This window comes from Notamacropus eugenii, chromosome 4 (genome assembly GCF_028372415.1).
Source record: "Notamacropus eugenii isolate mMacEug1 chromosome 4, mMacEug1.pri_v2, whole genome shotgun sequence".
Taxonomy (NCBI): Eukaryota; Metazoa; Chordata; class Mammalia; order Diprotodontia; family Macropodidae; genus Notamacropus; species Notamacropus eugenii.
The window spans coordinates 20,616,497-20,639,768 of record NC_092875.1 but is presented as its reverse complement, the minus strand read 5'-3'; the positions used below and the strand labels follow the sequence as shown (position 1 = coordinate 20,639,768).

Sequence of the window (23,272 nt, the reverse complement as noted above, 5' to 3'; positions counted from 1 at the left end):
TGGCTGTTTCATGAGCAGGAGGCAGGGCCCTACAGCTTTGAAAGTTTTCTGATGCAGTGACCTTTTGGGAACTGGATTTGGAAATGACAGAATCACAGGATTTCAGAGTTGGAAGAGATCTCAGCAAACATCTGGGTCAACCAGTACCCCACTGAAATTCTGCTCTAGCATCTTGATGAATATCTGATTAAAGATCCCCAAAGAGGACGAGCCCTCCCCCCCAAAACACATATGGACAGCTCTAGTTATTAGGAATTTTTTATTCCTATCATCTAACCAAAAATCTCTGCAGCTGTCATCCAATGTCCCTAGTTTGGCCTTCTGAGGCCCAAGTGGAAACATCTTACATGTGATGACCCTTCAAATACTTGAACAGAGACCACATAACACCTCCCCACCCCCACCTTTCTCTTCTCCACAGTGAACATCTTCACTTCCTTCCCTCACTACTTCCCTGTGTAGCATGATCTTGAAGCCCCTGTCCATCCTGCCTGGTCCTCTCTAGAGACATGACCTATTTTAGGAAGTGACCTTCCTAAAAGGTGGTGGTGCCCGGAACTGCACAAGCTACCCCAGGTCTCATCCAATCAGGGCAGACTTATTCTCTCCTTGTTCCTGGAACAAGGCAGGACCCTAGCACCTTGAAAGTCTCTGATCCAGTAACCTTTCGGGAATTGGATGTGAGAATCATTTATTAAGCACCTAATGTTTGCAAGGTCCTGGGCTAAGCATACAAAAAAGATATTGAAAGTTGTACTCATGGAGTTTATATTCCATCAGGGAGACAGTATGTATACAAGTAAACATTTCATATATGTATATATACATATATTTATACACATACACACATTACATGTGTATACTAACATATATGGAGTGTATACATCTTTGAGATGGATGCTCTCATTTTAGAATTGAGAAGTATGGAGTTAGAATCTTATTGTAGACACTAGCTATATGACCCTGAGCAAGTCATTTTGCCCCTCACATACTCAGTTTCCTGATCTGCAAAATGGGGATAGATAATAAAAGCACCTACCTTCCAGGGGTGTTGTGATTCTTAAACAAGGTAACATGTACAGTGCATGTTTTATTAAAAATACAAGTGCTGCCAATTACAAATAATAACATGTAGGGCAGGGACCTTAGGTGGTATCTAACTGAACTAAGCTTTTTATTTCAATTCTTTCATTTCTACTGAGAGGAAACTGAGGAAAGCAGAGGGATGGTGACTTGCTTATGGTCACACAAGTGTTCGTTAGATGCTTACTATGTATGTAACAGACACCATCTTAATTCGTGGGAATTCAAAGAAAGAAGCAAATACAGCATCCAATCTCATCATGCTCACATTCTAATGGGAAAGGCAGCATGCTAACCATTGGGCACATAGAAGATGTATAAAGAATAGATTGAAGGGGTAATCTCTGAGAGGAAGGTATTAGTAACAAGGGGGATCCAGAAAGCCAAGGTGCAATTTGAGTTGAATCTTGAAGGAAGTGGCAGAACCCAGGACCTCTGACTTCAGACCCGGAGCTCTTTCTATCCCACCACACTGAGGAATCAGTCACATAATAGGATACATTCAGGACTCTCGACATGAAGGATTTGGACTTCTGGTCACACTGAGTCATCTCAAGTTGACTTGCTGATCAGAGAGGGTGATAAAAGGGGACAGCTGGCTGTTTCTTATCCTACTGTTCCCAGGTAACTGGGGGTCTCAGAGTCGTATGGGTCTTCTGAAATGCACTGGTGTTTAATTCATCATAGCAACATCTCCACACATTTGAAAATACCTGTGCATGATGGATTATTTATTCATTTCACAGAAGGTGTTTGTAATATTCAGAGGATCTTCCAATCTGCATGGGGGGTAGGGACTTTGGCAGTTCTCTGCCCTGCTGAAATCGTAGTCCTGGACAAACAAGCAAAGCATTGGTAGGTTTGTTTATTTATAGATTCCTATCTGAATTCTTGCACTGCTTGTAATAAGAGGCTGCAGAGTGTCATGGAAGAGAGAGCTAGGAAGACTCAGATTTAAATCTCCCTTTAGATCCTTCCTTATTAGCTGTGTGAGCATGGGCCAGACACTCCCTTTCTGAGCCTCAGTTTCTGCATCTGTACAAATGAGATTTTTTTTCCAGTTCTCAATCTGTAGTCCTATCATGACTTGGCAACCTTTGGGTAGGGATCCAATGACATCGAATGAAAGAGATGGGGCACGTTGGCAAGAATATCTGAATAGTAAATGTTTGAATGGAAATTTAGTATTAAACACCAATATGAACAGCTAGACTTGCACAATCACTACTGACATTGATTAATTTCAGTGTTCAAAGTCTCTTGAGTTCCCGCCATGATTCTTTGTCCCTTGGTTCTCATTCATTTTGCTTCCTACTATCCCAGTTAGTATATATTCCACTCTTCTAATTATTATTATTTAGCTTTCTGTTACCACCTTTCTAGATTTGTTGTGTGCCTTCCCTGCCTATCTGACTTGCTTTATAGTATGCCATTCCATGCATGCTACAAATTTTTTTCTTCTATTGGACATTTGGAATACTTTCAGTTTTTAGCAATTATTGCAAAGGTTGCTGTGAGAATCTTCAGACAGATGTCTTTTTTTCATTTTTTATTACATTGACAGGGAATATTCTAATGAGTGGAATTATTGGGACAAAGGACATGATAATTTTGTAAACTTTTCTGTTGTATATTTTTTGTAGTTTTAAAAAATTTAATATTTTATTTTTGTAAAATTATAGAAACAATTTTAACATTCATTTTTAAAAATGTAAGTTCCAAATTCTCTGCCTTCTTCCTCACCCCTCATTAAGACAGCAAGCAATTCAATATAGGTTATACGTGTGTAGTCATGCAAAATACTTCTATCATAGTCAGGTTGTAAAAGGAAACATAGACAAAAAACTCAAGAAAAATAATGGAAAAAAAGTATGCTTCAGTCTGCATTTAGACACCATAAGTTCTTTGTCTGGGGATGGATAGCACTTTTCATCATAAGTCCTTCAGAGTTGGCTTGGATTGTTGTATTGCCGAGAACAGCTATGTCACTCACAGTTGATCATCCTACAGTATTGCTGTTACTTTGTACATAGTACATTTCATTTTGCATCAGCTCATATAAGTTTTTCTGGATTTCTCTGAGATTCCGCCGCTCATCACTTCCTACAGTACAACAGTATTCCATTATAGTCACATACCACAATTTGTTTAGCCATTCCCCAATTGATGGGCATTCCCTCCATTTCTCATTCTTTGCCTCCAGAAAAGAGCTGCTATAAGTATTTTTGTACATATAGGTCCTTCTCCTTCTTTAAAAATCTCTTTTAGGATACAGACATAGTAGTGATATTGCTAGCTCAAAGGATATGCATAGTTTTATAGATCTTTAGACATATGAACTGTATATTGTTCTAAATAAAAGTTCTACATCTTGGCAAGTCTACCAGCAATTAATGGTTGTACCTGTTTTTCTACAACCCCACCAGCATTGAATTCCATTGTTTTTAATTACTTTTGCCTATTTGATGGGTTAATTGAGATGTTTTAAGGATGAATCTCACAAATGAAATATGCTCAGAAAGTCCAGAAGGAACAAAAAAGATGTTGCTCATTCTCATTGTTCTGATTTGAGCCTCTACTAGGACCAAGGCCATGGATGGTAAGGACCAGTGTTGGTATCTGTCTAAAATGGCACTTTAGAAACTCTCCTATTATGGGAGTGCTGTTGTGGGACCACTTCCCCCAGTGAAGCTGACGATATAGGTATAGATAGGTCCCAATGACTGCAAATAAAGAATCCCATGGTCTTATGTTTTTGGATATGTACTATTTGAAATTAAAATTATTTCAAATACTCACCTGCCACCCAACCCTCACCTGTGGCTTCAAGAAGCTGTGGCATGGGCAGAGGCCATACCCCAGCAAAACAGTCTTAGTAGGTGACTTAAACCAGATTGAGGGTAACTGATCAACCTCAAATCTTTGGTGAATTAGGAGGGCATCTACCCCAAGCATGTGAAGACTTTCCAAGGAAGAATGAGCAGATGAGAACAACTTGTTCTGTTGGCCATGAAGTTGGCTGAAGCAGGTGCTACAGAACACTTGAAGTTTGGTCAGACATCAAAGACACCAATGCCATCCACTGTATCTCAAACCATCACCAACCATCTTGACTCTTGTCCTGCCACCACACTCCGATGATTCTGGAAGAGAGAATGAGGCTGACAACTTTGTGCAACTCTGTTTCACTTAAATCCAATTCACACACACGTCAGGCATCACCTTGTGGTGTGATTGGTCCTCTTTGAAAACAAAGGGTAAGCAACGACAACATGCAAACTATGAGCCCAGTGTGTGAATTCTCAGTGCTACTTGCTCAATAAGAATGAAGTCTTTTCCCTGGCACTGAAGTATGTCTATCCTCAGCATCCTATGTGCCCCTTGAAGGGTCCTGTCTTTTGCCTGTCTTTCATCAGAGCCTCCTGGTCCTGCTTTGAAAACTCTCCCTGTCAGAGGCTGCTCTGGAGGCCTCCTAAGCCAAGAGCAAACAGAGCTAAGGCTGGGAACTAATTGGAGGAGAGGGAAGGCTTGACATAATGGTTGGTGTGCCAGTAACTGATGGCTTCTGCTGGAACCATCCCAGATGAGTAATTCCTCATTACACTGTCAATCCTCCAATCTGTTGTTCCCCAACACAACAGCCTGAGGATGGTGAGGTTACTGTGGGTTTCCAGTGGAATGTTGGGGAAATACAATATTGTGTGTAGGTGGTTATTGTGTTCAAGCACATGTTCAGTGTGAGGGGGGCAAATGGGCATTTGTGAGGAAAGGTTGTCCCTTGTTTTGTTTGGCCCTAAAGGGGAGAACTGGATGCTGTGCAGAGTTGTGTCACATTCACGAGCTGGAGAATATTCTCAGGAGAGCAACTGGTATCTCACTGGATTCTGATTCTACATCTAGGAGGGACTTCAGGGACCATCTAGCCTAACATTTTACAGATGGGGAAACTGAGGCCTAGAGAGATGAAGGGATTTAGGATTATAGGAACCTAGATCTAGAGGACCTTCTAGTCTCTCTCTCTCTCTCATTTTACAGAGGAGGAAACCAAAGATGAGTGTGTTAACCTTGTACTCCCAGGACCTAAGCTGGAATCCTAACTTGACCAAGACTTACTCCCTGCAAGTCCCTTCATTCCTCAGAGTTTCCTCCTCTGTCCAATAAGAACCTTGGCTAAGGTGACCTCTCAGTTCCCTCCCAGCTCTACAGCGAGGATCCTGTGATCCCCATGACCAGTCATGACACCCCATTTTATGTGTTGACTATTTTATCTCAATTTATGCAATAACTGAATTAACTGGAGCCCAAGTAAAGGGGCTTCTCATTTGTTGAGCTCACCATACACCTGTGTAAAGAGCAGAGAGATAATGAGAACGGTCAGTCCAACCATTTGGGCGCATTTCTTGAGCATAAGCCAGGTACTGATTTGGAACATCTTGCATGGGGAGGACGCCAGGTGCAGGAGACAACATGGCCAAAAATGAGACTGAGCCCCTATCCTCGAGAAGCCTGCCTCTTTCTACTGGGAGGAAGCAAACATATCTACAGAGAAGCAACAGAAAGTATTTACAAAACAAACAAAATGGGGGAGGGACAGCTGCCTGCTGTTGCCAGATGTTGCTAAGAGACTTTCTCTTGTACTGCTCTGCCTGCGGCTCCTTGGCCAGGGTCATGCTTGATGAAATGGGACCTGTCATTAATTATCTTGGCTTCTTTCTGTTGCTGGACCACATTCATAGCAGTCTGTGGAGTTTGGATTGCACCTTTGCTACTCGTTGTCATGACTACAAGCAGGACTCCCCCTTCCCCCCATATACACATTTAATTGGAGATCTAGTCATTGGTCTGGTCCCATGGAAAGCTCTGGGGGAGAATCTCCCCCTTCCTCTCTGTCTGGGATGTGGACATCCCAGCCATGTGACCTAGACTCAGTCCCACCCACCATTTGAGTCAGGCCTGTGTTTGGAGTCCCGCTTTGCAATTTTTACGTGCGTTCTCTCTTGCGGTAAGGGTCCTTCCCTGCTTCAGCGCTTTTCTGATGCCTCATTGTGGTTCAGGGGTGACTCTGGGTTCTCAATGGTAGCTGCCGAAGATCTTAGGATCTTGGGCCTACAGCCAGAAGGCACTTTGAGGTCAACTGAGTCCAAACTGCTCATTTTACCAAAGAGGAAACTGAGACCCAGAGATGTCAAGGGTCTATACATAGGTCTACAGCTGGAAGGTGCAGGCAGAGGCAACTTCATTTTACAGATGGAGAAACAGGCTCCCCCCACTGATGGGATACCAAATTTGTTGGAGTTTTGGAGTGCTAGTATGAGAGCAAACCCTCCAGGGAGGCTGTCCCCTCTCAGGTGTGCTTTCTGTGTCACTGTCCTGACTTTGAGATGTTGAGAAAGCCTGGCCTCTGTTTTGCGGAGACCCGGTGCTTGCAGTCTCACATATCACTGTCTGTTCTTTCAGTCCCATCATGGGAGACTGATGGTTCCTTGGTCCACCCCTTCAGCATCAGTGCCTCGTGGGCTCTCCAGCCTGCTGTGGCCTCCACTGCTCATCCTCCCTTTGCAAGCCTCAGTCATCTCCAGAGGTCCCATTGGCCTCTACGGAACAGGTGCCTCCTGAGCCTTCGGCCCTGACACTGTGTCCTCATTGTTTCTCCTTCCCATGGATTTTTCTTGTTGTCAATGCCTCTCAGTTATGGTGGACTGCCTTTCACCCTGCAGAGTTATGGCCCTATCTATTCCTCCCCTGACATCTTTATTACAAACAGTTGGGGCTCTACTGAAAGAGTGGCAGCCACCCTTAATCACTCCATTACACCGCCAACCCTGTGTTATATATAGACTTTAATATGTCATATATTAGACAATGGGTCAGCAGAGAAGAAACGGAGAATTTAGGGCTGGATCCATAAATGCAGCCCACCTGTCAGAGATAAAAGGGAAAAACAAAGCGATATGGCATTGAGGAGGTGGGGGCGGGCGGATCCTGTGCCCGAGTCCACAGACGAATGTCATTACTGAGAAACAAATGCCAAGAGTGGCAAACTCCAAGACCTGGCTGATAATACGCACTTGCTCTTATTGTAATGGGACCAGAGGGACTGGGGACTGGGGGGGGGGGCTGGGGCAGGGAAGACCAATACAGGTTAAATATACCTCCTTGGCAATTCCCAGGACAATCTGCTAGAAACAGTCTCCCCCTGACATGTCCCCACCGCTCCTCTCCATCCTCCCTCCCTATCAGTTGTTGATACATTTTTGGTTCGTTGATTCTCTGTCAAAGATGTGGAATGTCCAAACTTTTCCCTGGAGCAGGTGACTGAGCAGGGCTGAGAAGAAACTTCTTTCCCTAAGGTCCCTCCAGTGCCTGGGATATCTTAGGTTGGCACCTAAGGCAGGGGAATGGGTTATCTAACCCTAACTCCAAGGTTAGAAGGTATTTGAAGTCATTTTCAGCTTTAGGTTAACGAGTGCCAGGCCTGAAATCAGAAACACCTGAGTTCAAATTCAGCTTCAGATACTTACTAGCTATGTGACTTTAGGCAAGTCATTTGCCTCAGTTTCCTCATCTGCAAAATGGAGATAATAATAGCTAATAACAGATAATAATGGGAATCAAATGAGAGAATGAGTGTAAAGTGCTTAGCACAGTGCCTGACATAATAAACACTGTATAAATGCTAGCTATGATAATTTTTAAAAAATGATTTAGAATTAATTTAATTAAAATTTTCAAAAATAAAATTAGTTTAAAACTTTAAGTTAAATTAATTTAATTTAAAAATTGAAATTAATTAAATTAAAAAATTATAATTAATTACAATATTTAAAATTAACCTTTATATTATATTGGTGGTGGTGGTGGGTGGGGAGACATCAGAGGTGTCTTTAAGGGCTTTAACTTGGAAGAGGGATCAGATTTGTTCTGTTTGGCCCCAGGAGGCAAAATTAGGAGTAATGGGCTGGTGGAGTTGAGACGATCCAATTTTAGCTTTCTCAGGAAAACCTCTCTTGCCAATGAAAGGTGTGTCCAAGGAGGATGGGCTGCCCAGAGAAGTGCTGGCTTCCTCTTCCTGAAAGGCTTCAGGCAAGGATGGATGGACCCTGGTTGGGGATGTGGTCAAGGGGATTGCTTTTTCCTAAATGGGTTTTACCAAGTGGAATCCAATGATTTTTTTCTAAGACTCTGATATTCTGTAATCCTGTGATTTCCCAAGATGCCTCCCACATCCCATGCCATTGAACATTCCCTTGTAATAAAGCAAAATAGGCAAACAACACCAGTGATTGCATCTGACTTCATAGACAACCTTGGCATGTCAGTAATTTGTCCAGTCTTTAAGAGCACTGGGCCTAGAGTTGGAAGGATCTGAGCTCAAATGCAGCCTCTGATACTTACTAGCTCTGGGACCCTGGGCAAGTCACTTCATTCTGCTTGCCTTGGTTTCCTCACTGGTAAAATGTTTGGAGAAGGAAATAGCAAACCCTCCCAGTATCTTTGCCAAGAAAACCCCAAATGGGGTCACAGTCAGTCATTAGTAAAACAACTGAACAAGAACAATTTTCACTCATGCCACTAATGCTTTGCATACAACCACCCAATGAGGAAGGCAATGTGAGTGATTTACTCTCCTGTTTGAGGGATAAGGAAACTGAGTCTCAGAGGTCAAGGGCCTTGTTGATGGTCACATATTGGGATGCAGGGTTCGGGCCCTAGCTCACTTGCCTGAACACATGAGTTTTCTTTCCTTGGTTGTGAGCAGAGATGCCGGTCTCCTCTATGCCACCTAATTTGCGTCTGTGGGCATTACTTCTTGGTTTTGCTAATCTGGCGTTTATATAGACTGTGAGAATATCAGGGATCCCACCTTAGAGTGGGGACAGGATGGTGTACCTGGTGGGGGACTTGATATGTAGCTCTTGCATGGAGGGGGGGGCTTGTATGGAGGCTCTCCCATACTGTTAATCTCTAGTTGAGTTCATTGTTAGACAAGTCTTAACATTCACTGACATTTATTGTTTCAAAGAACATTTCACAGAACTAACTGTTCAACAATCATTTACTAAGGCCTTATGTCATACCAAACACTGCCCATGCTGGAGATGCTATCCCTGCCCTCAAGGAACTTAGAATCTAGCTAGGGGAGGCACCATGTATCTCTATAGGCAAATATAAAATATTCAAAGTAAATTTGGGGAGAAGATGCCAGCAGCTGGAGGATTAGAAATCAGGAGAAACTAGGAGGATCAGCTGGAGAAGGTGGTGCTTGAGTGAAATTCTGAAGGAATCCTAAGTGGTAGAGTGGGATCCTAAGACGTAAAGATAAGGATGGCATGCATTTCAGACATGAGGGTCAGCCAGTCGTTCATCCTTCGTTGCTGAAGAAGACCATGCCATCAGAGAAATGATGACATGACTTGCACTTGACTTTGTTTTGAGTGAAGGAGGGCTGTGCAGGTCACCAGCCTCACAAAGGCACGGAAGTGGGAGATGGACTGTCCTGTGTTAGTCTTGATGGCTGAGTCAAGGATGGGCTTTAGTAGGGAGAGATTGGAGGAAAGTAGATCAAACATGAGGTTACCGCAGGTGTCCAGGTGAGAGATGATGAGGGTCTGGGCTGGGAGAGTAGCTCTGTGAGGGGATAGAAGGTCTTCATCTGACTCCCGGTCTGATTTGGCATTCTATCAGAGAGTCCAGATTGTAGGTGACAGTTGATCTTGGTCCCCTGATTCCAGAGTCTTCCCTCCCCCAAAGAGGGTTACCAAGCTTGTCACCATGATGTCCTAGGCCATGACTGATGCCCTTGCCCTGAGCTCTACTCCCAGCAGGGCCTCTAAGAAGCTATGTGACCTGGGAACAGAGGATCACAGAATTAGCGTTTGGAGGGATTGTTGGAAGAAACATAGATTTTAGAGCCTTAAAGGTGTGGAAAATGAGGCCTGGCAAAGTGTAGACACTGGCCAAGATCATTCAGCTGGTAAGCATTCTAGGAAGAATCAGAATTCCCAGTCTTCCTAAGTCTAGGTCCACACAGGAAGTATCTTGTGCTTTGGCAAAGTGTTAGCTTGTAGGGCCCTCAGTTTCCCTTCTCTGTAAAATGAGGGAGTCCAGTTTTAAAGTTCTGTGTTTTCTCCCAGCGGTCCTGTGAAGCAGGCAGGATTGGTATTCTAAGCCCCATATCAGAGTTAAAGAAGCCGGGGTTCATACACAACCTTGTCCGAGGTCCTGACCCCCAAGGCCAGCAGGCACTGCAAGGGACAGGGATCTTTGTATTTTGTTTCCAAGATGACCCCCTTGGCTGCTTCCACTGAGAGCTGACCCCAGGAGGAGAGGGCACTCTTACCTAAGAAGTGGTGGGCTCCTCCTTCCTGCAGACACTGGTTGGCTTGTCTAGGATTCTGCCAAGGGGATCATGTCTGGGATGGACGAGATGATTAGATCCCTTCCCAGGCTAAGATTCTATGATATCACCGCACATCTGAACAAGTGAAGAGGGCTATAAAATGCTTTGTAAACACAAAAGCACCATCTAAATGTCAGCAATTACAGTGGTTGTGCATTGACATTTAGTTAATGAAGCAGGGCAGCACATGATGCCACTCCCAAGTGAAGGGCCCTTGCATGGGATCTTCCCAGGGAATGGTCTCAGGGATGCTGAAGGGCCCTAGGGGGGGGGAGAGTGGGGGTTGGGGGGGCAGCCCCCTCCCTTGCCAATCTTTCCTGTACTTCTGCCCTAGTACCTGGCTCTTGAAGTCCTTCCTTATGGTTAATTGATTTCTTCAGGAGGCCCTTGGGGGGTTGAGGGGTGTGTGTGAAGCATTAACCTCTTAAAATCAAGGATTTCATTACTGGAAAGCAGGGGGCTAAAGCTATTGGACCAGGAGAGATTTTTTCTAGATGACCTAGTGGGGAGGAGATGGGAGAAAGGGAATAAGAATTTATATATATAGCACCTAGTATATGACAGACACTTAATACATCATTTGATCCTCACAACAACCTTATGAAGTAGGTGCTCTCCCTGTGAGGGAAACAGAGATTAAGTGACTTGCCCAGGGTCATAAAGCTAGTAAATATCTGAGGTGGGATTTGAATTCAGGTCTTCCTGACTTGAGGCCCAGTCACCAGCCAGGACAGCAGAAGGCCATGGGTTGAACTTGGGATAGGAATTTAGATACTTAAGGGAAGGTGAGCCAAGTATGCAAGATTAACTTTTAATGAGACTTAGTGAAGAGAATCCTGGACCAGGAAAACCTGGGTTCAGATCCCACCCCCCTGGCAAGTTGCTTAACATCTCTGGGCCCCAGTTTTTATGTGCAAAATGGAGACAATTATGCTTGTAGTAGGATAGCTAGGTGGTGCCATGGTACACAGAGTGCCAGGACTGAAGTCAGGAAAACCCATCTTCTGAGTTCATGCACTAGCTTGTGACCCTGGGCAAGTCACTTCACCTTGTTTGCCTCAATTTCCTCATCTGTAAAATGAACTGGAGAAGGAAATGACAAATCACTCCAGTATCTTTGCCAAGAAAACCCCAAACAGGGTCATGAAGAGTCAGACATGACTGAAAAATGACTGATGCCTTGTGAGACTCAAAGGAGATCATTTAAATAAACAGAGTTTGAAGACTTTCAAACTCCCTATAAAAGTCAGCTGTAGTTTGCCATGGTTTTGCTAAGGTGTCCTTAACTAAAGTTCTTGGAGGAGGGTGTCAGGCTCAGGGTGCAGGACTGTCTATAAGGATTTTCCATAATGGGAATGTCAGATTATAGACTTCAAATAGAAGGGCACTCAGTGGTCACCTGACCCAGCCCTCTGATTTTCCAAAGGGAGATGCTAGAGAGTCTAGTGACCTGCCCCAAGTCATCCTGATGATAAATGACAGAAGGAGAAACAGGAAGGATACAGTGATGTGTTACTCATGCTTATGGCCCCATGCTCTGTTGACTGAGAAAATACATTGGAAGCCATTGAATGGCCCTACCCCAGGAGCAGCTGGCTCCCTCCCTCCTCCTTAGGCTCACCCCTTCCACCCATGTGCTGAGACGATGAACTGCCTAAGTTTAGACCTGGGGCCCCCAAGAGCCCCAAAGTCTTCAGATTCAGCCCCTCAGCTTCCTCTGTCATCCCTATGGTCTTCCCCTCTCCTGTCCACAGATCTCTTGCCCTAACAGACCAGATGTCTCTTAATAGACAGCAAGGTCATTGGTGCCCACATCACGTTCTCATCCACCTTAATTGTTTCCCACAAGCGCTGATTAGGGTAGAAGTGTGAGGCCCAGGTAGCCATGACAAACTCCTCATTTCTTAGGGCTCTTAATTAACCGTCATTAAGGCAATGCGCTGTTATGTGGATTTGCAGGGAGCAGGAAGTTGGTGATTCTGGGGAGTTTGAGGGGTGTAAGGAGATTTCAGGGTGGAGGTTTGCTTTTGTTTTGTATTCTTAGCCCCCTGGGGGACCAAGCCAACTTAGCTTCCAGACCTTACCTGTCCTCAAGCCCTGGACCTGCCCTGAAAGGAAGAAGGAAGGCAGCGGATATGCAGAAGACCCATGTTCAAATGCCAGTTCTTCTCCTTACAATCTGTTGGACCTTTGACCAGTCATTTCACTGTCAGTGAGCCTCAGTTTCCTCATCTGAAAAATGATGAAGTTGAAGAGCAGACCTGTTGGTTTCCTTCTGTCTTGAAATGTATGCTTCTTGAACACAGGATGGGTTGTTTTTTTAACTTTGTATTTCCAGTATTTAACACAGTGCCTGGGACATATAGTGAGAGTTTGAGAAATACTTGTTAACTGACTGACTGCTACCACTGAGATACAGAAACATAAAATGTCAGACCTGGGGGTGGGGTGGACCTTAGAGCAGGGGATGCCACAACTGAGAGGGGTCTTAGAACAGGGAATATCAGACCTGGGAAAGGACTTAGAACAGGGAAAGTCAGACTTGGGAAAGGACTTAGAATAGGGAATGTCAGGACTGGGAGGGAGCTTAGAGATCATCGTACCCAATCTCCTAATTTTAATGATGGAGTAGCAAAGGCCCAGGGAGGTGATTTTTCCAAGGCCCCCCTCAACTGAGGATCACTGGAGAGGCTTGGTGGTCTTTGGTCTGGGGAAGAGCAGACTTTGGGAAGTTGGTGGCTGCCCCAGAGAAGGATGAACCTTGTTGTGCTTGGCTGGAGTAATGGGGTGAAAGCTGTGAAAGCACCTCCTGATGATGCGGGGAAAGGCTTCTTAACCACAGGTGCTATCCCAATAATGCCTGGGCAGGCTCAGACAGGCAGTGGAATTCACATCCCTGAAGATCTTTCAGCCATTACTGGAGGCCTCTTTGTTGGGTGTGGGTTGGTAAAGATGAGACTCAGGCTCTGGTATAGGTTGGACGAGATGGCAGGGAGGTACCCTCCAGCCCTGAGATTCTGTGCTGCCATGGGGCTCCCAAGCCCAAGCATGCTACTAGTTTGGGGTGATGGGATTTGGCAGGACAGCTCCTCAGAGTCATGAAACAGAGCTGAAGGCAGAGCAAGAAATGGAACCTGGAGCAGAGGGTGGTAGGTCAGAGACTGGGGCAAGAAAGGTCAAGGCCAGTCTGAAACTGCTACTAGGAAAGGGGGGAGGGAAGGGATATCCTCCACCCCAGCACACTCCCAGGTCTGCTCTCTGGGGACTCCAGCCAAGTCACTTCAGTGCTTGGTGTCTCAGTTTCCTTGTCTATAAAAAAAGACTGGTGATTTGGAAAAGACGCTGATCATGTAGAAAAGATCTGTGATATCTCATTAGCGAAAGGAGACTGGCCATTTCAGGTCACCTCCTTCTCTACAACTTAGTCTTAGACTCTGAAGGTTGTCCAGGGCACAGAGAGGCTATGTAAGTTTTTTACTATCATACAGCTTTGGAGGCAAGACTTGAACCCAGGCCTTCCTGACTGCCTGCTACACTGCAATAAAAATAATGCTGCTGCTGCTACTACTACTACTACTACTGCTACTGCTACTGCTGCTGCCATCACTACTGTTACTAATTAAGTACCCAGGTGGTGAAGTAGACAGAGCTCTGGGCCTAGAGTTGGGAACATCTCTGACACTTAAGTAGCAGTGTGACCCTGGGCAAGTCACTTCACTTCTGTCTGCCTCAGTTTCCTCAAATGGGGATAATAATTGCACCTACCTCTCAGGGATGTTGTGAAAATCAAAGGAGGCACAGTCCCTGGTACACGTAACAAGACTTATCCTTTCCCCTTAATATCATGTATCAGGAGGATGATACATCACAACAACAATCTGTAAGGAATCTTAGAGGTCGTTTCCTCCAAACCCCTCATTTTATAGATGGAGGCACCGTGGCCCAGAGAGCTTCTGACTGGCGTGTGCAAGTTCTCACAGGCAGTAAGGAGCAGTGTCAAGATTTGAATCCAGGTCTTTTGATTCCAGGGTCAGTGTTCTTCCTGCTGAACCCCATTACCTTTGCCCACCGTCTCATTTACCCAGCACTCTGAGGGTGACAAAGCACCCTCTGTACAATTTCTCCTTAGAGTCTCACACCAAGCCTGCCAGGCAGGTACCACCTTAGTCCATTTGACAGAGGAGGAAAGTGAGGCGCAGTCAGAGGTGTTGACTTCCTTGTCTATGGACATATAATGAGGAAATGAAAAAAGCAGCATTTGAACTCAGGTCCCGGTGACTTCTAACCAGGGGATGGCTAAAGTTCCTTCCAGCTCTGGGATCCCGGTTCCTGTGAATGAAAGCTGGGGGGTCTCAAGCTGTTGTAATTCCTGCTGGGTATCTCCGTGACAGGGGATCCCTCTCCTCCAGGCCTGGATGCTTGGATGGTTGTCTGCCAGGCAGGAAGCTGGGGAGCAGGTCCACGTTCATACAGACAAGGATGGATTAGGCTGCGTCTTTGCATACTAAACTGTCCATTGAATTGGAACTGCCACTATAAGACGTGCACAATTGTCCTTATAAAATGTCTGCGTTGGCAGCTGGGCTCTGGGAGAAGGGCCCCAGAGCCTGAAGCACTGGCAGCAGCAGGTGTAGGAGGTGGGTGGGTGGGTATAGACTCCAGGGGTCTAATCCCTTTCACATCTAGTACAAATTTATGGTGTCTTCCCCTAAACCCTATGACGTAACAGCACACCTATTTTGCTGATGAGTCATCAAGGCACAGAGATATCCCTAAAGTCACAGAACAAGTCAGTTTAAGCCCCTGGCCTGTTTCCCCATCTGTTAAGCCACACTGTCTCTTATCCAGACATCACAGAATCATGGAACTGGAGGGACCTCCGAGGCAGTGAGTACAAGCCCCTCATTTTACAGATACAAAAATGGAATAATGCTTGTTCTCAAAGAACTTACAGGTGAACCCAGGGAGACAGTGTGTGTATGTATTGGTGTTTAGCTGTTTTTCAGTCCCATCTGACTCTCTATGACCCCATGTGGGGTTTTCTTAGCAAAGATACTGGAGTGGTTTGCTATTTCTTTCTCCAGCTCATTTAACAAATGAGGAAACTGAGGCAAATACGGTTAAATAACTTGCCCAGGGTCACACAGCTAGTAAGTATCTGAGGATAAATTTTAACTCAAGTCTTCCTGACTCCAGGTCTGGCATTCTATCCAGTAAACTACCTAGCTGTAGTGTGTATATGTGTTTGTGTGTGTGTGCGTGCATACATAAATACACACGTATATATGTGTATATATCACACATGTATGTATATTATATGTATGTGTAGATGTATTATATATGTGCATATATTACATGTAAATGTGTGTGGAGAGAGACTGAGATGTACATACCAAACATACAGTGATTTAGGAAGGGGCCCTTGGAGGAGAGAAACTCTGGAAGACTTGGGTGCAGCATTGAAGGATGCAAGGATTCTCAGAGTCAGAAGTGGGGAGTCAGTGTCTTCCAAGCACACGGGACCCCACAGGGGCAAGGGGTAGCAGTCTGGAGGAATGGTAGAGCATGTGCATGGGAGTCTCACTGCAGTTTTTGCTGTTAAACAGTCCAGCCCCCAGTTTTGGCCAATATAGAATGTGGCACTCCATATCATAAAGTTGGGAGGGACCAGATGTGAAGGGTTTTAAAAGATAAAGCAAGGAGCTTATTTCTGATCCAAGGGGCCACTGTTACAAGTTGGTGGGGGAGTGACAAGGTCAGATCTCTGCTTTAGAAAATCCATTTGGCAGCTGTGTGGAGGATGGGCTGACGTGAGGCAGGGAGGTCCGTTAGGAGGCTGCTGCAAAGTCTAGACAGGAGAGGGAGAAGGTCTGAACAGAGAGGTACCCATGTGGGCGGCAGGGAGCTGACCATTGTGAGAAATAGTGTAGACACAGGATTTATTTTAGCAAATAATTAGATAAGTGAGATGGAGAGAGGGGGAGGAGTGGAAAAGGATCAGGAAGTTGTCAGGCTAAGGGAATGGGATGCCTTTCACTGGTAATGCTACTCTCTAGGCCTCAGTTGCTGTATCTATATAATGAGACTAAAAGGACCCACAGAAGAGGATTTGGGGGAATGGTACAGTGGAAGGGCAGGTTCAAATCTTGGCTTGTACACTCCCTTGACCTGTATGATGGTTCATGTGACCAATCAATTCCCTGCTCTGGGCATGTTTCCTTACCTGGAAATAGAGGGGATGGGACTAAATGACCATGGAAGTCCCTCCCAGCTCTAAATCTAGGGTCCTATGAGGACCAGAAGGCAAAGGGTATCAGAAGGGTATGATGCACTAATGAGGGAGAGGGCATAATTCCCTTTGGGTGGTATGCAGTAATGCAATGAAGAAGAATTAGGGAAGGGGTGAATTTTTGTGTGTGTCACAGACCCCTTTGGCAATCTTGAGAAGACTATGGATCCCTTCTGAGAATAATATTTTACTTACATAAATTAAAATCCTTGGATTGCAAAGAAGAACAATTATATTGACATAGTTATCAATTTTTTTTTAAAAAAAAGAGTTAATTTAACCTAGATTGAGAATTGCTGATTAGGGAGATAATGTTTAGAATCCTCATCCATTCTCTTTCTTCTCCAAGAAGGATGATCAACTTCAGAGTCCCTTTCTCCCCCACTCTTGGAATTCTGAGGATTCATGGATAGAGGAGGCAGCCATCCCTGGGTGATAAAGAAGTCCCTTCATGAAATGTAGAGTGGATGGCTGCGTCACCATTGAGACTGGGAGAGAATAATAACTTGGCTATTAATATGAGTGAGAGACTGCTATAATGGATAGCAATTGAGCTACCTGCAGGCGAGAGAAGGAGCTTCTCTTTCCCCCACACTCAGCATGTTAAGGGAAAAAATCACCCAACACATTCAAAATTAAAATCAAGCAGACTCCACGAGTGGATGAAAGTCTTAGGAACTGTAAGCACAAATCCTCTTTTCCTTTCTCTCATTCTTTCTTCCTGCTCTCTCTCCCTTCTCTTTCTCCCCCTTCTCTCATTCCATCTCTCCTGCCCATTTCTTCATCCATTCTCTTCTCCTCTTCCCCCTTTTCTTTCATTCCCTCTCCCCTACTTCCTCCATCCATTCTCCTCTTTCCCTCTCTAATTCCTTCTCTCCTGCCCATTTCATCATCCATTCTCCTTCTCTTTCCCTTTCTTCTCTCACTCCTTTTCTCCTGCACACTTCTCCATGTAGTCTTCTCTCCTCTCCTATTCTCTGTCTTCTGCTCTTTCTCCTCCCTCCCCTTTCTCTTGCTTCTTTTTCTCCCTCTTTCTCCCTGCCATGGCTGCCTTTCTATCTCACTAGTACACACCCTCCTTTCTCCCTGTTGCCTCTACTCTTGAACAGAGTGTGATTCTGGAGATTTCAATAACCCTGAATCTGACTTGTTTCTGCAAGGGAGCTGATTTTGTGTTAGCCCCTTTCAGCAGGACCTGCTGGGTCACTGAGGCTGACCTTCCAGAGGGATAGGGCTTTGTGTGGGATGATTTTTCATGTGGCTAGAGGGTTAGAGGGGTGATGGATGAGAAGCGCTGTCCCTTTTCCCCATCAAAGATAGCTCTCAGACGAGCAGCTCTCAGATGAATTCTGGTGCTGTTACTAAAATTCTAAAGCAGTAATCATGTGAAAATAGGAGAAATTGGATTTCTCTCGCCCACCTCCTCCTCCTAGTTGTTACCTACACAGCTGGAAGCTGGGAGCACAGATGGGCTTCCATCAAATCCTAATATTTAGAGGCTCATAGCACCATAGATATAAAGCTGGAAGGGACTTTAGAGGTCATCTAGTCTAACTGCTCATGTTAACCAATGAGGAAACTGAGGCCCAGAGAGAGAAATAACTTTCTTAAACTCACACAGTTAGTAAGTGGCAGAGGTTCTCTGACTTCCAACGTTTCTAGGTCTATCCCTGGCATCATATTGCCCCCACAAACTTTGATTCTAAAGCTGGGAAAGTCCTCAAGATAGTGGACTGGGCATTAGATTTGAAGTCAGGAAGATGCAGTTTCATATCTTGCCTGGGACAGTTGCTATGGGATCTGGGTAAATCATCTAACTTCTCTGGTCCTCAGTTTGCTCATCTGTAGAATGAGGATAATAATAGCACTTGCTTCACAAGGTTATGAGGATCCAATGAGATAATGTATATCAAAGTGCTGAAAGGCTAAGGAAGGATGTTAGCCATTATTATATAAACTCTAGACAAATCATTATGATTCCTATATTTCCAAGGGAATGACTATGCATGGACTGCTTTCCCCTCCAATGGGAAGCAGCATGGGGATCAGGATCATGCATACATTGGCCAAAGAGGACTTGCGTGGCTTGACCCTCAGCTGTTGGTGCAAGTCTGTAGCTTCTGACCAATGCCATGCCCTCAGACCTAAGACTATGCCCACTCTGGGCACCTTGCCCTTTGGAACTCTCTTGCTCAGGGCATTTGCTTTACGTTAATACTCAAAGGGTCCCCAAGGGCTACAAACCATATAGATCGATAAGGAAAATAACTTTTATTTAAAATTGACTTATATTACTAAAGTAATCTATCTGTTGATAGATGAACCCACACACCTAATTTAGGGAAACATTTTTTCTCCTAGTCTCTGAAATTAAACACTAAGTATTCAGCCAAGATCCATTCAGTCCAGCAACAGTCCCACTGCTCTTCCTTCAGGAATAGCAATTGCTGAGTCTATCTGTGACTTCTAATAGCTCAGTCAGGTGACTGCCTGGAGGTCATAGCAGCCAGAATGAAGAAAGCTCTCTATTTGAAGGTGCTGGTAATGTGGTAGGATCCAGCTCCAAGCATAGGTTGTTCTAGGCCACAAAGAAGTAGACCACATCTAGAGATGTTCCATTTGGACCATAGTCAAGTCGACAAACAACATCAGTGGACAAACATTTATTGTTTACTATATGCTGAGCACTGTGCTTAAGGATGAAGATACAAGAAAAGGCAAAAATATGGCACCTGCCTTCACAAGGCTCACATCCTAATGAGGGAGGTCTCACAAATAATATTATGTGTGTGTGCACACATGTTTTCAGGAAGATGGAAAAATGGGGAATATTTGTGTTTTTCCACATGTCCCATGGGGACAGTGCTTGCAATTGTCAGAATTTGAGTTGCACAGTTCGAAGCTCAGGTTGAGACTGACCTTGCACAGTATTAGGGAACTCTAATGGGCTTGACTGAAGACTATTTTGCATTTTCCTTTGTTTCATGGAATGCCATGGTCTACAAGTTCACCCCCAAATGGTCAACTTAGAGGTGATGAGTCCCTCTGTGTTTGGATGGGTTGGTCCTTGGAAAGCAGACAGAATTTATTGGTGGGGATCTAGTTGGTGAGTTCAAGTCACCCAGAGGTCAATGGGGAATGGATGGTGGGTATAAAGAGCCTACATCACATGGCCAATCAAGAATTATATAAGAGAAGCATAGCGAAGAATGTTATTAGAGAGATATATGACTGGAAAAGAGAGTGGGCAGGAGGAAGAGGCAATCTATAAAGATCTGTGTGGGACCTAGAAAAAGACATCCAACATGGCAGAAGGGCCCATTGAAGTGGGACATGGGTTATGCTCTGTGTGATTTGTGGATGTACCTAAAGCTAACGGGATCGCTGATTCAGCATGAATCAGAAACACCAATGACAACACCAACTGACCCCCATATACCTTCATGGTTTGCAGAGTCCTTTGTACACATGGTCTCAACAACAGTACCAATGAGATTGAGGCAGGGGTGTCAGAGAACACAGTCACTTAGGTCATGGCGCCTGAGCATCGCTTCCATCTTTTTGGCATTTTTTAGGGCAAAGAGCTATGAGCTGAGCCGAGGACATCAATGGGCTTTCAGCAACCTGCTGTACTGTCTCCACGGCATTTTTTAGCATCAAGCTCTCAGAGGTTTATGGACATTTTTGAAGTGCCCGTGAGACAGGAAAAGAAATCAAAACCCTAGCTTAGTCAACAAAACCAGGTGAAGTAATTCTGAGCCATGGTTTCCACCCTGTAAACCTGTCATGGAATTTAAATGGGAGAAGACCCGTCAGTGAAACATTCACTTGCCTCTGCTGCTGTTGCTGTTGAATTGTTTCTGTCACATCTCACTCTTTGTGACCCCCTTTCTGGTTTCCTTGGCAAAGATACTGGAGGGGTTTGCCATTTCCTTCTTCAGGATCATAGCGATCAAAGAGAGCTCATTGAGTCCAACTCTCTTATTTTATAGATGAGAAACTGAGGCAAGCAGAGAGAGATTTGTGACCTGCCAAGCTAGCTGCTGTCTGAGGCAGGATTTGAACTCGGCTTAATCCATTTCCCTAGCAGAGATATAACTAGTGTGTTTGATACCTGGGCCAAGCTTCACAAAATGTGCGTCTGCACAGACTGACTTCAAACCAATTTAAGACAGATTTAGAACTAGAGGGGACACTGGAGGTCAGGTAGGTTCCACCCTCCCTCCCCTTTTACAGAGGAGGAAACTGAGGCCTATATTACTTAAGGGACTCGCCCAAGGTCACAGTGTCCCCTGAGTGCAGAGCCAGGGCTCATGAAATGCTTCTTTCCTTCTTTTATTTCTACTTCTTCATTAGTGATCTGTCCTCTCCCATCTTTGAGGGAAAAGACTTTTCTCTTTTATCTTTATACACTTGGCACTGAATATAATACGTACTCATAGACAGTACTTAGTCAATGTTAGGATTGTAAGACCAGAGCTCTAGAGAGGAAGAGGATTTCAGGGGTCGTCTAGTCCAACCTTCTCATTTTACAGGTGAGGTAACTGAGGTTAGGGAGGAGAAGGAATTTGCTCAAGGTTTACAGATTGGCAGTAAGTGTTAGAGAGTTTGAACTTAGGTCTTCTGACTTCATAAAGTGTGTTCTTCCCATTGTACTGTACCTGAGGAGATTTGCTGGGGGCCAAGGAGAAATGCTTCTATGAACATAAATCTACCAGTAAACATGGAGTCATGTCTCCTTCTCTGTTATGGGGAGGGCTGTGACTGACCAACCACCTTTCTTAGAGGTAAAGGTTCAGCTCAGGATCATAGAATCAGTGGGGGAAGGCTGGTGGAGAAGGGAAAATCCCCAAAGGTCAATGATGGGGGCACCCATTCTGGGCATCATGGCTGACTCTTGGCTCTCCTCCTTTGTCCAGTTGGCAGGAAGCAATTTATGAGATTTGAATGGGCCAACTATGCTGCTGAGGTGCTGGGCTGTGAGTATGAGGCACTGACCACTGCAGTCTTCAAACACCATCTCCGACAGATCATCCAGCAGGCAACATCCAGGCTGAACCAACCCAACCACAAGGAGGAGCCCGATGTGGGTAGGTGATCTTCATGTGCCTGTGGAATCTTCTTCTAGCCAGATGTGGATAGGTGGTCTCCATGGGCCTGTACTGTCTTCTTCCAACCACAGAGCCCAAAGTTGTGCATCTACACAGTTTGGGACCAGGAACTATCTGGTTGTGCAAAACTCTGGGGAACAGAGGAGATAGGAGAGAGATGCTTCTCTATACAAAGGGTTTGGATGGGAGAGAAGTGATGTTTCTCTCCAGCAGAGAGAACTGGAAGAGATCTTAGAGGCTGTCAGAGCCATTCCCCTCCCCTCCTCCCATTGTACAAATGAGGAAACTGAGGCTCAGCAGAAAGGACTTACTCAAGGTCACCCAGCTAATAAGTGTTGGAGTCAGGAACTGAATGGAAGTCCATCATCCTCCTCTCTCCTATTTAACTCCAAGATCAGGACAAATCAGAGGCTAGACAGCAATGGATGGATCAATGAGAGAGATGATGCTTTCTTGGACCCTGAACTTGGACCCCTTGCCTAGAGTCTTACTAGACTTACTCCATGTCTCGAGCTGGGCTGCTCCCCTCCATTTGGTGGAGAGGAGATCCCTGTTCTTAGGTGACAAGGTTGAGCTCCTGTTTGGTAGGTGACAATGTGAATAGAGTGCCAGGCCTGAAGTCAGGAAGACCTGAATTAAAATGTGACCTCAGTAACTAGCTGTGTGATCCTGGGCAAGTCACTTCACTCTGTTTGCTTCAGTTTCCCCAGCTGTCTTATGGGGATAACAATAATGCCCAAGTTTCAGGATTGTTAGAAGGATCCAATGAGAAAGTCCACATAGGAGATGCTTTAAAAAATGCTCATTTCTTTCCTTCCTTCCTTCCTTCCTTCCTTCCTTCCTTCCTTCCTTCTTTCCTTCCTTCCTTCCTTCCTTCCTTCCTTCCTTCCTTCCTTCCTTCCTTCCTTCCTTCCTTCCTTCCTTCCTTCCTTCCTTCCCTTCTTAGTTGTGAGCAACGACTATTGACTTCCAGGCCAAAGCCTTTTGTCCTCAAAGCCTTTCGGGGGCTGTTTAGACAGTAATGATGCCAAGCAGATGATACAGTTCTGATAGACTCTGGTCTTTCTTTTCTTTCCCTGTTCAAAATTCTTAACACGAGTTATCTCTGTATAAAAAGGCCTTTGTCCCTCTTGCTTTTGTGTCTGTGCATAGATATCTCATCTTCTAGGCTTGGGACCAAGACACAGAGAGGCAGGCACAGAGGGACCTGTCAGAATTAGGAGAGATGTTAGGAGGCTATGGGTTTCCTAGCAACTGTATCAGGTTCTGGGGTTAAAGCAAGAATGGGAAATGCTTCCTGAGATACAGCAACAATTCTAGAATGTCCCAGCACTGAGGCTTCTTGAGTTAGAATATGTGTGTAGTATTGGGAACACATAGGCATTTGGT

At 44.9% G+C, this 23,272-nt stretch overlaps 1 protein-coding gene across 1 annotated transcript in view; it reads left to right on the top strand.

Moving 5' to 3' along the window:
- Positions 1–23,272, top strand: part of MYO18B (myosin XVIIIB) — a 339,875-nt gene that overhangs the window by 74,596 nt on the left and 242,007 nt on the right. Inside the window, exon 11 of the mRNA XM_072600101.1 lies at positions 21,692–21,862. Coding sequence (XP_072456202.1) covers positions 21,692–21,862 — 171 coding nt within the window. The remainder of the gene's footprint in view (positions 1–21,691; positions 21,863–23,272) is intronic.